Source organism: Varanus komodoensis, unplaced genomic scaffold (genome assembly GCF_004798865.1).
Source record: "Varanus komodoensis strain SLA01 unplaced genomic scaffold, ASM479886v1 scaffold47, whole genome shotgun sequence".
Lineage (NCBI taxonomy): Eukaryota > Metazoa > Chordata > Lepidosauria > Squamata > Varanidae > Varanus > Varanus komodoensis.
The window spans coordinates 6,282,265-6,298,806 of record NW_025336045.1 but is presented as its reverse complement, the minus strand read 5'-3'; the positions used below and the strand labels follow the sequence as shown (position 1 = coordinate 6,298,806).

Genomic DNA, 16,542 nt, shown 5'->3' with positions numbered 1-16,542 from the left:
GCAGTTTCCAAAAAAAATAATTCACCTTTTTGGGAACTGGTCACTAACCATAAGAATAGTCCTTATTGCCAGGTCAATTCATATATACCAGATGTTTGGATTTCTTACTTTAGTACTGTTTTGGGGTCTCAACAGCCATAGGAAGCATTTCCATCAACCAGGGGACATTGAAATGGTTGCCAGTTTCAGCCTCTGAAATAAGAGGTCTAATTGTCTCCCTGAAATCTGGCAAATCCCCTGGAGAGGACATGCTTCCACCAGATCTATTTAAAGCCTTCCCGGAATGGTGGGTCCAAATTCTGGCCAGAGTGTTCTCTTTGGTTAACATAACAGACCAGATTTTGCCCAGATAGAATGTGAGCATTGTAGTTCCTATCCATAAAAAAGGGGATAGAATGAATCCATAAAATTATAGACCAGTAAGTTGACTTGATGTTCCAGCAAAACTTTATAGTAAATACATGCTGTTAAAATTGGAAGATTGGGTGGATATGGAGCACATTCTACACCCAGTACAAGGGGGTTTCCAGAAAGACCTTGGAACCATCAACCACTGCTGAACATTGTATCAACTGGCCCACTTGGGTATTAACGGGCACAGAAAGGTGCTCTATGTTGCATCTGTTGACCTGGCAGCAGCATTTGACTCCATCAGTTGATCACACCTATGGGCTAAGCTTGCTGCAATGAACATAGGTAAAAGATTTCTTTCTCTGCTTCAAAGGATCCACGGAGATACAGTTGCACAAATCAGGGCGGGAACCTGTGGTACCCTAACAAAAAAAATTCCAATCAGAAAAGCTGTGAAGGGTGTGTTTAATTATAGTCTTAGGGTGGCCTTTGCAGCCCTTCATTTCCAATCCATGCATACAGCTTTACTATCCAGTCGCTATTCTCATATTTCAATGGAGCAGCGTGTCTGTATTTGTGGATCACCTGAAGTAGAGAGCCTCTTTATATTCTTCACTGTCCTCTATACTGTGAACCCAGAGAAAAATTTAGACTAGTATTCTGCCTTTAATTCTGATTCTCAGAAATTAGTGTTTTTGTTATCAGATGCTGCTGCATATGTGTCTTACTGAGTTTCTCTCTTTGCTCTTGCAGCTAAAAAGGTAAGAGCTAGGGAGACTTTAAAGGGGACACCATCCTGAATTATGCCTGGTCTTTCTTTTAGTATTATGTTTTGATATATTTGATTTATGGCTTTATTTGTTAATCCGATGTTTTTCCTTGTTAACTTGTAATGGCCTATGGCTAAATACAATAAAGTGACTGATATTGATAGAAATTGAGTTTTCTGAAGAGGTGAAGCCTCACATCAAGGTTCTGAAGGAGGAGCTGACAAGGAGTGACTAGCAAGTCAACTGTTGATGTAGAAGACAACAATACCCTAGTGGCGGTCAGAGACACACTCTGGTAAAGACTCTCAAGAGTTGTAGCACAGCTGAATGTCAGTGCTCAGAACTGATACCTCTGATGTGGAAATGCCTTCCTTTAAAAGAGGAGACAGGTGAGTGATGTGGCAAAGTCTGTCTACTGGAAGTGAAGCAAACTTTACTGCATTCCCAACTTAGATATTAAGCACCTAGAGGACACTGGTCATCTCTTGTAACATAGTTACAAAGTCCTGGAGGCCTCTGAACAAAAGTCAACAGAAGGTTCAGATAACAGTGCCTGAGCAGTGATCAATATCTTCTTCTTGATCTATGACACTGTCCGACAAGACTCCTGGAAACTAAGAGATCAGGGATGTTGTTCAGTCTGAGAAGGATCTCTGCAAATGACAAGACCAGAGAATGTTTGCTTGGCTGGTGACAACAAGGTAATGAGAAGTCATGTAGTTTCTAGTCCCAGTCCAGGGTGTTGCTATAAACTCACTGAACAAGAGGTATAAACACAATTTTCACTCTGGGTTAACAGTGATAGCCTGCAGGCAGGCTTATCTCCTCAAAGCTATAGCAGCTGCTGTGGATCTGTACTTGCAACTGGACATATTCTGGGAGCTAATTTCTGGGAGATGCTAGGACTGGAGCAGGCAGTGTGGATGTTGCCCAGCACACAATCTGGTACTGAGGCAGGTTCTGGTACTGAGGCAGGTTCTGAAACTGCAACAGCTGAGGTTGAGGCGGCCTCCACGGAGACATCACACAATCCCTCCAACAGCAGTTTCTTGGATGAGCAGGGGCAGCCACAACTGGCTGGTCCATTAAGAGGCCTACCAAAAGCACAGATGCATGAATCACCTGTTAAATTAAATCAAAGCACAGATAATTGAAGAGTGGGAACTTGGTATAGCAGAATCTCTGGCTGCCAATGTCCTCTCCCAAATGGGGGACCTCAGGTGGGACACAGTTTCTCCTGGTTTGGCATCTGAAGGTTTAACAACATCACACAATTCTACAAGATTTTTTTCTTCTAGGCACAGAGAAGGTAAACTGCATGTTAATAAGTTGGTGGCAACACTCTACTACACCCCAACAAGGCACTATAGGAAAAATGCACATAAACAATGAAAAGAATGGACACTAGGACCACAGAAACAAAGGAACACATGAGAAAGACAAATATTTATTGGTAGTATTTATATCCTTTTTCCCATAAGGAACCCAAGGCAGCTTACACAATCTCAATCTTATCTTAACAACAATTCTGTGAGGTATGTTAGGGCTGAGAGTCTGTGACTGGACCAAAATCACCCAGTGTGCTTCATAGCCAAGTGGGGACTAGAACCCAGGTCTCCTGAGTCTCTAACCATGGTGTTATATTTGCTTCCTGTTTTATCCAGCACTAAGAAAGGTCCTTATATGCTCTTGCTCTGGCAATCTGAAAGGAATGCAGCAGGACATGCGAACCGTGACCCAGTGAACGTGTGACTAGAAGGTGGCAGCAAGCACACGCCAAAACTCTATTCCAGCTTCCTGAAATATGCTCCACACAGAACTCATATGCAGGAACATACACAGAGCACCATAAATAACTGCTACAATTTAATTACCATTAAATTTCAAGATGCCATTTTAATCAAAACTTGTCACAGGATCACAGCAATAATTACATGTACATTAATCTAATTGTCTGTCTTTTATTCAGGAGAGCCTCTAATTGAAGAACAAATGATTCAACTCTAACATACAGTTACAGAAGGATAGTTGGTATATGTGCTTTAAATAATACATTCTTTATTCAGTAACAATTCAGTAAACTTTAAAGGGGGGAAAGATGCTTTCTATTACAAAACAAGCAGTGATGTAGAGTCGAACATTTTCCAGTGCTTTATTTTTTTACTAAAAAAAAAACAATTTCTATAGTTCATTAGTAAAAATGAATGTATGCCAATTGCAAATACAGTATTAGGCAAGCTTGGCAGTTTCAAAATTGCAATTAATGTTTTTCTGGTGATTATGTTTAGGAAGCATGTGAGGGAATACATATATATTACTGAAATACCTCTAGGTCTCAGAGCAAAATTGAAACAAATAAACAGTGAAACTGAAACTGAAGGTGCTCCAAGAAAATTAGCAGAAGAGAGCTGAGCTCTGCTAAGGTAGATCGTGCACATTTGCAGAGGGAGTTGCTATACCTTGTGAGTCAACAGGCTTTCAGTACCTTTAGGTTTTTTCTTACATGTCATGCATAACTTTTTTTTTAAATTGCAAATGTTAATTAACTTTTTTTACTCAAACATTTCACATCAAGTACTGGCAGTATAGTGTGCCAAAAAACAACCAAACAAACATGGGGTACTTTGTTTGGCTTTGTTAACTAAATAACAGTAAACTAAACATGCTCAATTAGATCTCTCAAGGGCACATGTGGGGAATCTGTGGCCCTCCAGCCACTTTGGTTTATGCCTCCCATCAGCTCTTGCCAGTGCAGCTAGTGATGAGGGAACCTTCTGCTCTAGGGCATCACAAATAATCCTTATTTTCATTGGAAAAATTTCCCATGCATACTAAAAAAATCCTATACAAATGAACATAATTTGCATTAGGAAAAAATCCAGAATATTTTTCCATTTATTTTTGTAAAGAAAAACCAAATCACCAAAAAGCAGGAACTTGTTATCCATCCTGAAGTGCCATATAAGATTCTATCCAGCACCTTTGCCCAAACTTAAGGGGAATTTAATAATAAAGCTTTAAAATGTAAGTATTATTTAAAACTTGAAACCAAACCAGAATTTAATCACTTTCCTAACTAGAGATGTCACTGAAATTCAGAATTAGGTGTTAGGAGTACTTTCCCTAGTTCTGAACTTCTGTGCTAATTATACACTAGGAACAAACCTGCCTTCCAACACCTTTCTCTTGAAACTCACCTAGGATCAGTGATTAAAGGTTATCTGCTATGGCCTTTATTGGTCTTTTCTGGGAGTACTCTAAAGCTCTTGGGAGTATAATCTACTAGAACTTCTGAGTATCCAAGGATCATAGTGCCTGGTATCCTTGTTTCTGTCATCATTTTTATCGCTGCTACTGGATACATTTCAACAGGAAGCTAAAAGGGCAGCAGCAGGTGGCTCAAAAATGATTGAGAAACCTCCAGACTCCTCAACACTGAAAAGCACATGACAATGCCTTAAGATTTATCCCAAATGTTGCTGCTTCCCGCCTTATCTCATTTGGATGATTATAAATCATAATAATCTAAATAACAGGTGAGCGTTATTTAAGTCTACAGCTCAAGTCTACAGCTCTGATTATGGCAAGATGGCCTGATAAGGTAAACTGGAATGGTTAAAAAGTCCACTCCCCCACATTTATTCTTTCTCTCTTTACTGTTTCTTTTTATATTAAGTCATTTTCTTTGCCAAGGAAATAATACTCTAACTTGCTGCAATTTAGACTCTTAAGGCATTTTTGTTTGCATATTTTGAAAGGACTCTGAAATTGATAATTTTTTGTTGATTTATGGCATCTCATTTGAAAAGCTGTTCAATGCCTCTACTTTAGACACAGTGATAACTGACCAGGGCATGAGAATACTAGCTGAGGAAATTGTCCTGCTTATTTTCTGGCTTTTAAATTGAGATGAAGGACAACGGCACCTTCTGGACAGCTAAGATTTGAGGCTGGGATTATGGCTGTGATTCAGATTTTAAGCATTTCTGCTTACCTACTTGGAAAGAACTTTGAAAGGGGTATTCTCTTAACATCTTGTTTGAACTTTAATAAGACTTTAATTTTGCAGTTGTAAAATTTTGATTTTTATTAAAGAAATTTGGACATTATAAACTGACCTTGGCTGAAGCTCAGTGATGGAAGAGATGGCAGTCTTTCTCCTCCATCACCATTTTCTGAGGGAATTGATGGTTGTTTGAGCCAGGTAATTTTCTGTGGTTGATTTTGATCTAATTTACACATGATTTGTTACAAGGAACAATTATATCTCCCTGATGGGACTTGGGAAAGCTGCAATTTTTCTGGACCTGGTCCCCCTTGTTTTTGATTGTGGTGCTAGAGAACAAAGAACAAAGAATAAGCATGATGCAGCATGGGAAGGAGATCATTAGTCCCACCTGTTGATCTTGGAAAAGATTGGAAGTCAAAGCCCCCTGCTATGAAAGTCTGCACAATGCCTCTTTTTAACGAATTAATTCAAAATAATTTTAATAGAGATAGATTGGGACTAATAGTTCTAATATTGACAGAAGGCTGACTAATGGGCTTTATCTACCTCTGTCTCTTGTCCTCTCTCTCTTCTCTTCTCTTCTCTTCTCTTCCTTGATCTCCTCCTCCCCTAACCTTTCTGCTTTAAGCTGTAGTATTAAATTGTGAGTTTATTCACAGTTATGAAGAAATCCAAAAGGATAACATATGGAAGAGAAGAGGAGAGAAGAATTAAAGTGAGAAAGAAACCTGAATTGGATGCTGGAAAATAGATAAATTTGAAAAGAGATAATTGTTTAAGCTCCTTAAATTGAATATTAGAGACAAAATGAAGATAGTAAACTTTAATGGATTAAGCTTTCCTTTCAAGATTACTAAAGTAGTCTTTCATGAGTCTCAAGAATATGTTTTTTGAATATAGTGCCAGAAAGCCTTTCAAAGAATATGTCAAAGTTATTTGAGTACATGATAACTGCAACAAGAATTGCAGTTGCTTTTGGATGGAAATAATCACAGCCTGCAAGAATTGAAGAATGGAGAAATGGACTGGTGGAATATGCTGTGATGGAAAAGTTGACTGGTTGCGTACACAGAAGTTTATTAGAGAAATTTGATGATAAATGGAATTTTACTGTAATTATTAGTTGGATCTGAGGAGTTTAGAAAAGGAAAGGAAAGCAGTAGAGGAGTTGAAGTGATTGGAGGATTTGTTGCATAGATTACTGATTTCTTTTCTTGCTAAACTTTCATGGAGTGCTGAGAGACAGGAAGATAGAGATATCTGACCGTATAGGCTGGATATGTATAGAATTTCCTTGGCCACTTTGTCTATTTTAGTTTGCTTTGTTTGTTATAGGTCTTTTGTTTCACATTCTTTTCTGTCTATGTTAATATTTTTAAAAAGGTATTTAATCAACAAGAATAAACAAGAAGCAAATAGATTAAAAAATTTAGGCTTGATCCAAATAGCTTATTTCAGATGAGCCTATTCTCAATCAATCACAAGGAAGCTCCCTCATCACTGTTCTAGGCCTGCTATTTTCAGACATTTCCTTTATAAACTAAAACCAATAAAAACAACACACAACCAGGGTCAGTTGCGACCTCTTCGAACTGTCCCTTCCTATCCTCTTATTAGGAGAAGAGAGCACAACCTGTACCAGGATCACCAAGAGATGGAGTAGAGACAAGGGCAGCAATCAGCAGCAGCACAATGGGGATTGATCAGTGTGTGTGCTGGTTAGGCCGTCACTGAGCAACCTCCTCCAACAAGCCCTAACCCACACACACAGTGTGTGTGTGTCCCCCACCCCCCATTTTAGTCCAATACGAAGTTCCCTTTCTTTCTTCTTTTTTATCACTCTCTTGGTGGGCATGAAAGCTGGGAAAGTCTGCGTCCCGCCACGAGGCAGGAAAAACAGCTAGAGTCTGCCCTCCTGGCCCTGGAGGTAGAGCCTCCCCTGGCTGGTCTCCTTGTAAACTGCCTTGGGTTCCTTATTGGAGGAAGAAAGCCAGGATATAAAGGTGATGTTTATATCTTGCAGAGAGTTTCGGGTATTGGGCAGTAAGTAAACAAATATGATGATGATTAAATCGTGTGAGGGGGTTACATGTGACCCACTCACTAAGCAACACTACCCATTTAGCTTCAATAGATTTTTTAATCTACTGAACATGTGAAATTAATATCCTGCTTTGATGATACTGGACCATCAAGCTTTTCATACACTGGATGAAGGCAGGGGCTGACAGAGTGAAGTATTACTTCTGCCAACATTCCCTGTCCAACTCAAAGGGTTTGAAAAGAACTGAATATACCCAGATGAAGGACCAAAGTTTTCAGATTCATTTCTGGCTTTGTTCTTGCCTGTTCTGCTCCAGAACTACAGCTTCACTTACCTCTGCCCATCTTTCACAAAATCTTTTAAAGAAGATCCTCGGTTCGTCACTATAGCTTTTCCTCCAAGGCCAACAATAAGGGCAGTTAATATAGCACTCTTCCCACCTGAATGAAGCAACATATTAACACTTGATATTGTCTTAAGTCAATTTCACAGCCTATACAGAATTAATTTAAGCTTCTTCCAAACAAATGACATGCTTTTTCTTTCTTTTCTTTAAAAAGGCCTTTTACTAAAGATACTACAAAGCTATAAAGCACATAATTGTACCTTAATATTGAAAAAAAGTAGTTTGGCTTACCATAACTCAGCAACAACATTTGTCCATGGGACATCACCAGTGGTGGTCTCAAGCTCTTACAAATGGACTCTCCCTGAGACTGCAGTGTTTCTTTCAGTGGAAGAGCACCACATCTGGAATTGTGTCTATTTCTTTACTACATTGTGACTGGATACCAGAGATTCAACATTATGCCACCAGATAAAGTAATATAGAAGAGCTTATGATTTTACTCAGAGGATAATGGAGTGCTGTGGCCCAGGATCCACTGTTATGTATTCTATGTAATAAAAATAAATAATTAAAAAACAGCTCTGCCTATCCACTCCAACAATTACGGTCTTCATGGAAGGCTCTGTGTACTGAAGAATTTTCTTCTGAAGAAAGCATAGCAAGGGAATAAAGGCCATAGTGGAAGAAGGCTCCAACTCCACATATCAGGGCAGAAGAAGCCACACAGGATTTGTGGTTGAGCAGCAGCCTATCCTTGCCACCTTAAAGGAACATGAACAAGCTGGCAGGGATCCACAAAAACCCGAGACACCTTGCCTTCGAGATCCAGCTCCTTGAGACTGTTTGCCTAGAAGGTGGGTGTTCGTGATTATTTGATTCTAGAAATACTTTCTGTTCTAAGATACAGAAAATGGGTTGATTTTCTTATCATCAACCAAGGTTAAAACTATACAAAATTGAAAGCCAGATGTTCCCAAGGATTATTTGGAAAGTGAAAAAAGTTTACAATTGTTTACACCCATTCAGTACCTGTTTCAATTAATGAATTCGGAAGCAATATAGACCTTAACTATGAATAATATAGATTAGATGAGACTATTAAGACTCATTTAATTGCTTAACGTATTAAGCAGCTAAGTGCCTCAACTGAAACTGAAACTTGAATGAGGAGAAGAATGTGTATCAATTGCATGCAGACCCAAGAAAATGAATACAATGAACATAACCAGTCACTCATAGATGCTTAGGTTGTATCTACCATCCCCAATACATATGGTGCAAGTGGGAGTCTCTGAAATTCTATGACAACTTTGCAGTCTAATTTAACCACTACTTTAATCACCCACCCTGTTTTCGGGCAAAAAGGTGATTAACTGGGTTAATTTCCATACCTTCTCTCCCATAACCCTGACTCCAACAACATAGGTATAATAATCATGAATTCTATTTCCACGAATTGTCAAGGTAAATGTTTATAAACTAGGAAAAATTAATGCATTCTGAAGAAAAAACACGAACCACGAAAAGCCATGAAATCTTTGCTTCTACCTTTTCTCCTTGAATAGACACACTATTGCCCAGGCTCAGCTATACTGAACTCCTGGATTTCAAAACTGTTTTGAGGAGGCAGGTATCACTTTCCAACAGAAAAAAAAACCCAATCCCAAAAGACGCCGCCCCCCCCCCCCCAATCTAGATAGAGCAATAACCACTGCTAGGACTTCATTTATTGGCTAAAACCAATAAGGTGAAAGGTGGCAGCAGACTAGTTTCTCACAAAATAGATGTGCAGAATAATGGCTGCCCATGTTGCTTCCTAGCTTGCGTTCTACAGGGGCCAGAGACTTGCTTTTGTTAGCAGAAGCTGGAAGTCGAGAGATTTTGGCACATGGGGTAGACTGCACCTACTCCCTAGACAACCAGGATGAACCATACATCTAAAGTAAACAGTATAATCCTATACATATCTTCTCAGAAACAAGTTCCACTGAGTTCAGTGGGCCTTACAGGTAAATGAGAATAGGACTCTAGTCTTTGTATAAGGATATTGCAAGATGCACAACAGACAATTCTCTTTCATTTTTCTTCAATGTATTCAACCTATATTTAATATATTTAAATATTATTTATTTGAATATTTGATTTCTAGCCTGCCCCCTTAGTCACACAGCTCCCTGGGCTTTCTGTCCTGGTCGAGCCTTGCTTACACCAAAGAAATAAATAAATGTGACCAATGAAATGAACATAACTGATGGAGTAAATGTTTGATAGGTAATGAGTTTTAAATATCCATTATTATTACTACCACTAAATGAATTTTAATCTTTTTAAACTTCAATTTTTATTCACCTAAACTTTCTGTCTTAACTCCTCTGCCTTAGTTGACCCAAACACACACCCACGTCTTTATATTATTTATTTATTTAAAAATATGTGTGACTAAGTCAAAGAAACTGAAGGACCAGACTTCCAAGAAGCAAAGGCTGATCATCCCCTTATGCTGCAGGCTCTGGAGTCTCACTAGCTCATATCCTGTAATGTAAGTTACACATAAATAGGTCTACAATCCAGTCTTTCTATGACATTGTCACAAACTGCCCAATCAAAAATATTTTCAAAATAATGCTACAGTTCTCTTTCTATAAACTAGAACATGCCCTCGACACAAACGTCCCCCAAATCTTTCTATCTGTTCTATGTATTCATTCAATTTGTATGCCGCCCCACTAGCCATAGGCTCTCTGGGTGGCTCAAATCATTAAAATCCATTACAACATAACACAAAACACACAGCACCCAAACAAAAAGTTCCCAATCAAAGCAACAAAGAAGTAAAGATTATCTTAATCTCTTTCAAAAGCTAAATTTCTGAACTAAAACCTCTAGAAAACAGAATTACAATCCATTAAGAGAAAGTTTTTAAATGATTGTTTGAAATTTGTAGGTCAAATTATTGTTTTATAGTGTAGCCAGTGGCCCACTCTCCCACTCGTTGCAGGTTGGGTAGTGGGAGTCATCCTCAGGTTCTGAAGCGAAGGAGGAAAAGGAAGAGAAAGGGAGGTGGAACCCTTTGAAACTCCTTCAAAGTGGCTTAGTGAAGTTTCTCACACAGAGCATGAGAGCCATTCTGTTTTGGAAGAGGTGGAAAGGTTTTTAGGAGGAACCAGGAGCAAATGCCAGACCCAATTCTTGGCACACTAAAGAGGCACTGCCTGGCAAGAGGAGCCATTCAGCTGGAGAGACTCTCCTGAGGGTAGAGCCGACAGTCTTACTGAATGGAAGAGACTGAGAAGTTCCCAGTTTGGATTCAGCTCTTTACATGAGTGGAGGTTTCTCCTTCCAGCTTTGGTTAAAGGCTACTTGTTCTGTCCAATGTGGAGTTACAAGTTTAAAAAACGGCAGTTCCAAAGACCGTCTTGAGTTTTTGGAACCTGAAGAAAGAAGGGAAAGAACTAGCTCACAGTATATAAGACTAGGTTAAGCATTGTTGTTATAGTTTTGAAAGCCATTCTTATGCTGACTGAAGCCTCCAGGAGAAATATTCAAAACAAAGGCCTTCAGAACAAAGGCCTTTCATCCACAGTATTTGCCTTGCCAGAGGTGTTTTTGTCTGGGATAATGACCCCAAATGCAACTAATGCTAGGTTTGTGTTGATGTGAAGCATTTTATGTAAGATGAAAAACTGAAATTAAGTTCATCTTTGAGGGTGTAAGTGCAGGTTTAGTATGCTTATGGTTAGGTTTAACTGTTTAAGTTTGAGATTAATTTAGTATTTTGTGCATGATGTTCTCTGTTTTTTTTTAATCAGTTGTTATCCACCCTGGTACATAGTGATCATAATGAGCAGTTACTGATATCATCAGTCTTTGTGACACGAACTAAATTTCAGAAAAGTTATTTCTGTAATATAAACTGTTATAAAGCAGCCTTAGAACTTTAGGTATTAGACAGTATAGAAATGTAATTAATAAAATAATTGTGTTGAAAAGCTAGTACTATTATTTTGCTTACAGTTAAGAAAAAAAACTTACTTCCATTGTTTCCAAGTATGAAATTGATATTGGATCCAAAGTTGAAAGGGCCCAGCATTGAATGGCACATAAAGTTCTTCAGCTGGATTCTTTCAATTATTCCAACTTCTCCTGATACCTACAGATACATTACAGAGAAATATTTCATGCCAAGAAACTATCACCAAACTTCTGTAAACAAACTGGTCAGTCACAGATCCTCACAATCACAGATGTCTGTGTAGTGGGAACAACCCCATAGGGTGCCTATGCTACTCACTGCTAGCAAAATGTTCTACCAACACTTTCCCACATGCTTAAGTCTACAACCTGAAGTGCTATTGAACTCAATACGAAAATTTAGTTGAAAAGCTAATGCATAGTTTTTTGAACTTGCACTTTAGGTTTTAAAAATTCAGCTTTTGCACTGAGCTGAAGTTTACACTATAGTTTATAAACTGCACTTAAAGCCTAAACTAAGTCTGCACAGAAGTTAAACTGAAAGCAAAGGCTACACTTCCTGTTTGTAAGATGACTTATCTCCTAGCTACATCCGCAGAGTTGCAAATTAGTTTTAACCACTTTCCAAAAATACGTTTACTGAAGGTTTCTCACCGAGATTTAACACAGTCATTCAAGATGGTACAGATATAGCAGAGCTGAAGAAGTAAGTTTCTATGCAGTTACCTCCTTGAAATCTAGTTCTTGGCACTTAATGCCCTTGGCTGTGCCCTTGCTTCAGCATCAACTTATTATTAATAAATAGCTAGGACTGATCTTCTTGTTACACAGATGTTTATCTCACTGATTTACTTAGCTATTTCATCTGACATTTTGCCACTGGGGCCAGAAACTGGAGTTCCCCTCATGCTCTCATCACTCTAACTTATTTCAGGGCTAATATTAAAAAACTAGGTTGTGGTACTTATTGCTTACCAACTGTGAATTGGCATTGCTCTCACTCTGCAACAGTGATGGTTCCCCTTCATCATCAGAGTCATATCTGTCTTCTTGTCTAAGTCTTTTGTTGGATGCTGGTATTGGAAAACTTCCCTCTTTTCTTTTTGCCATAACTATAAAACAAAACAAAATGAAACAAAGTAAAATGAAACAAAGTAAAACGATCTCATTCAGCACACAATTACAAATTTCAATTATGGTACAACCACAATTTTAAATTCAATTTATTTTAATGTGGGAAATTTAAGCATGCGTCTAAAGTTTTATGTTTCCTAATATTTAGAGAGCATAGGGCATGCGAAGAGTAGCCATTTACTTATTTATTATTTTATATCCTGTCTTTCAGGGCACTCAAGGAGGCTCTGTTCCTCCTCTCTAAATCTTATCCTAACAACAACAACTCTGTGAGGTAGGCTGGACTGAGAGCCTGTGACTGGCCAAATGTTACCCAGCTGAGATTGCCTGAGTCCCAGTCCCATACTTTTAACCACTACACCACACTGCATGGAGTGCAACGTTTTTGTGTAAGTATACACAGGTATGCTTAAGCTTGGCTGGATCATTTCCACTATAGTTTAAGATCTAGTACAATATTTTAAAGAATAGGAGTTTATTTTTATTTTAGTAAACATTAAACATTTCAGAGTTATCAAAAATTGACTTTCATATATTAAACAAAAATTGATACATTAGTATAGTAAATAAAATAATCAAGCAGAACAGCAATCATTCAACTTCCTTGAACAGTATAAAGAGATTACATCCTTTCAGAACCTAATGTGAATGTAGTTCTTTTAACTGTAGATGGAAAAAAACCAAGATGTTCAAATAAAATTGAGGGAATTGGTTGTCTTTTGTTTTTCACAAATACAAAGCAAAAGTATAGGAAAAATACTGTTCTAATGAATCATAAACTCAGTCATGAGTCATTGTTTCAAGCACCAACTGATCTTCAGGAATTCTTTAATTATTGCTGAACCTCTTTCCCTGTCTAAATACTCAATGCAAGATACATCATGATCTAGGTTTCAATACTGAGAAAGTAAGGACATTATAAAAAAGGCAAATTGGTCACAAGATAGATCTATACATAGGATGTGCACTAGGATTGCATATATAGGGAAGGAAGGGAAACTGATTGTCTAAGAGTTGTTGTTGTTGTTACTTGCCATCAAGTTATCTCCATCTTTATGAAGATCCTATGGATGAATGTCCTCCAAAATGTCTCATCCTTCACAGCCCCGTTCAACTTTTTGAACCTCAAGGCTGTGGCTTCCTTTATGGAATGGATCCATCTCATAGTTGGTATTCCTTTTCTTCTTCTGCCTTTAACTTTCCCTAGCATGATTGTCTTCTCCAGCAAATCTTGCTCTCTCATGATGTACCCAAAGTATGACAGCCTTGGTTTTGTCATTTTTGCTTCTAGGAAAGATTCTGCTTTGATTTGATCTAGGATCCACTTGCTTGCTTTTCTCTTAGTCCAGAATATTCACAAGACTCTCCTCTAGCACCATATTTCAAATGAATTCCTGTCAACTTTCTTCACTGTCCAGTTTTCACACCCATACATAGTGATTGGGAATACAATTGTGTGGGTAGTCTTGGTCTCCAGGGAAATGCCTTTACACTGGATGATCTTTTCTAGTCCTGGGCTTCTCATTTCTTAGATGCAGTCTTTATTTGAATTGATGACTGAGCCAAGATACGCAAAATCTTTCAAAGTGTCAATTTCTTTATACCTGATCTTAAATTTGCTTAATTCTTCTGTAGTTTCTTAATTTCTATTTTCTATTTTCTTAATGTTCAACTGAAATCAAGCTTTTGCACTTTCTTCTTACACTTTCATCAGGAATCATTCAATTTGCTGCTGCTTTCTGTAGCACTAGTATCCTAATGACTAAACCTTGATAAATTGCCAACAATTGCATCTTTACTAAAAGATGAAAAACTGACACGGACCAGCCCTGTGCATAATGAACCTTTGTTGCTAATTTTTAAGTGAAATCTTAACACTTTTTTCAGTCCACTTTATGATAAATCACCCCAACTTTGATTTGAGTTATACTTCAATTAGGCCCACTGTAATCAATAGATTTAGTCTAATGCATCGTTGAACACATTGTTGAGTTATAACAGGATATGGATGCATTCTAACTCATGTCTTTATATGTGCTATATTTTATGCAATTTTGTACAACACATTGAATGTACACTTATGTCCAGAAAAGTAGTTTATGCTTCATTTGATAGTTCTGTTTTTTAGAAAGCTCACTCATTTCACTTCCACACTTTGGCTGCAATCCTGTACCCAATACTGACCGGGGGGAGGGGGGGCAACACTCCCATGAACACATAAGGACTTATTTCTGACTAGAAAGAGATAGGACTGCAGTATAAATTTATGTTATTCAGAAAATTTATATACTATCCCATTTCCATGATGGAGATTTTGGAGCAGTGAACAATAGGAAAAAACAAGTAAAAGAATAAAACAAGACCAATAAATCTGTCTTGTAACGAGTTCAAGAGTTTCCAGGAGGGGAAACAAGTGTTGGAATCTGTCCGACATCCAGAGGCAGGGAGTTCCACAGAAATGGAGCAGCAACACTTAAGATTTTTCACCTAGTTGATGCCAATTGGGCCATAGGTCCATAGTGAACCACCAAGGCCATATCACCCAATGACCTCATTGACCGGACATTTGGTAAGGGAAAAGCACGCCATCTTGGCTCCCAGATAAACTTGGCCTGGTAGCAAATTGGCAGCCAGTGCATTTCCTTCAGGAAACGAGCTGCACCCTTTAGAGGCATGTCCAAACAACAGCCAGGCTGCTGCATTCTGCACTGAGTGCAGCTTCTCGACCATCCTCACGTAGAGCACATTGCAGTAATCCAGTCCAGAGGAGTAATCCAGACAAACGCTCCTTGCCCAGGAGAAGCCGATCAGAAGGGTTTTTTTTAACCATTCTGACATGAATGGTTAAAGGCACTCAGAGCCACCATTCACACGGGACCCAAGCGACAGCGTTGGACCTAAGAGTAGCTCAGGGCTCCCATCCAGAACAGGCAACGAGCCCATCTCCTGGAGTTGGGAGCCATTCACCCACAGGACTTCCATCTTGCCAGGATTTAGGATAAACGCACGTGGGACTGCAACCCAAGGATGTTTCTGAACCTTGGAAGAAGAACAGTTGATTTCCATCCCTACTGCGGTCCACGATTCAGCGCCCAAGGTGGCAAAGTCTCTCTGCACGCTTAATTTGGAAGTGTTCCCGCGCAAGAGAGCGCGCCTGCCTAGGCTACCCATCTGCCCCCTCCCTCGATACTGGGCCGTAACTCTGAGAGAGGAAGAGAGAGACACGAGACAGAGAGAGACAGAGTTGATGGGAGCCGGGTCCCACAAGCGCGCAAGCCTTAGAGATAAGCCCCACTGAGCTGTTCCCCAGGTAAGAGCAAAGGGCTGCCGCCACAGGCACCTACGTGGGGGCAGAGAGGAGGACCCCGCCTGCCTCCCACTCCTTCCTCCCGAGCCTTCCCAGAGGAAGCGGCGCGGAGAAACCGTTCGAGTCCGTACCTGCTCCGAGCGCCCGCCCGGCGCGCGCGGGCTCCGCAGGGCGGGGAAGCCCCGTGCCTCCACCGAGCGCCGCGCCAACCTGGAATGCTTCCGCCGCTCCCGATGCCTGGGTCTTGCGCGCCTCCCTTGCTGGCTTGACGCCTTCCTCTTCCTGTGCCCGCTATTGAAAGAAAGAGAAAGCGAAAGCTTTCTTCTTCATTTTTGTTTCTTACTGTCGCTATGAAGAGAGACTTCACGTTCACGTCCGGTCCGCCTTGGACGCCGCCATATGAGGGGAGAGGGCAAGAGAAGACGCGCTGGGCACCCTGACAGATGTCTTTGGACGACAACATGGCTGGCTGGGGGATGCTGGACGTTGTCCTCCAAGATATCTGGAGGGCAACGGAATGATGAAAGCTCCATGGTGTTCAGTCCTTTTTCCTTGCATGGTTGCAGCACTCTTTTAACCTTCAAGGTCAGCTGTGAACCGTAGCTG

The 16,542-nt window shown here is 39.6% G+C and overlaps 1 protein-coding gene across 1 annotated transcript in view; it reads right to left on the bottom strand.

Moving 5' to 3' along the window:
• SMC6 (structural maintenance of chromosomes 6) overlaps window positions 1-16,280 on the bottom strand; it is a 66,207-nt gene extending 49,927 nt beyond the window's left edge. The window contains exons 1-4 of the mRNA XM_044445139.1: window positions 16,068-16,280; window positions 12,471-12,607; window positions 11,556-11,673; window positions 7,509-7,614 (exon numbers count right to left, since the gene is read on the bottom strand). Of these exons, the coding sequence (XP_044301074.1) occupies window positions 7,509-7,614; window positions 11,556-11,673; window positions 12,471-12,605 (359 nt within the window). The 5' untranslated portion in view covers window positions 12,606-12,607; window positions 16,068-16,280. The remainder of the gene's footprint in view (window positions 1-7,508; window positions 7,615-11,555; window positions 11,674-12,470; window positions 12,608-16,067) is intronic.
• Between the last annotated feature and the right edge of the window lie 262 nt (window positions 16,281-16,542).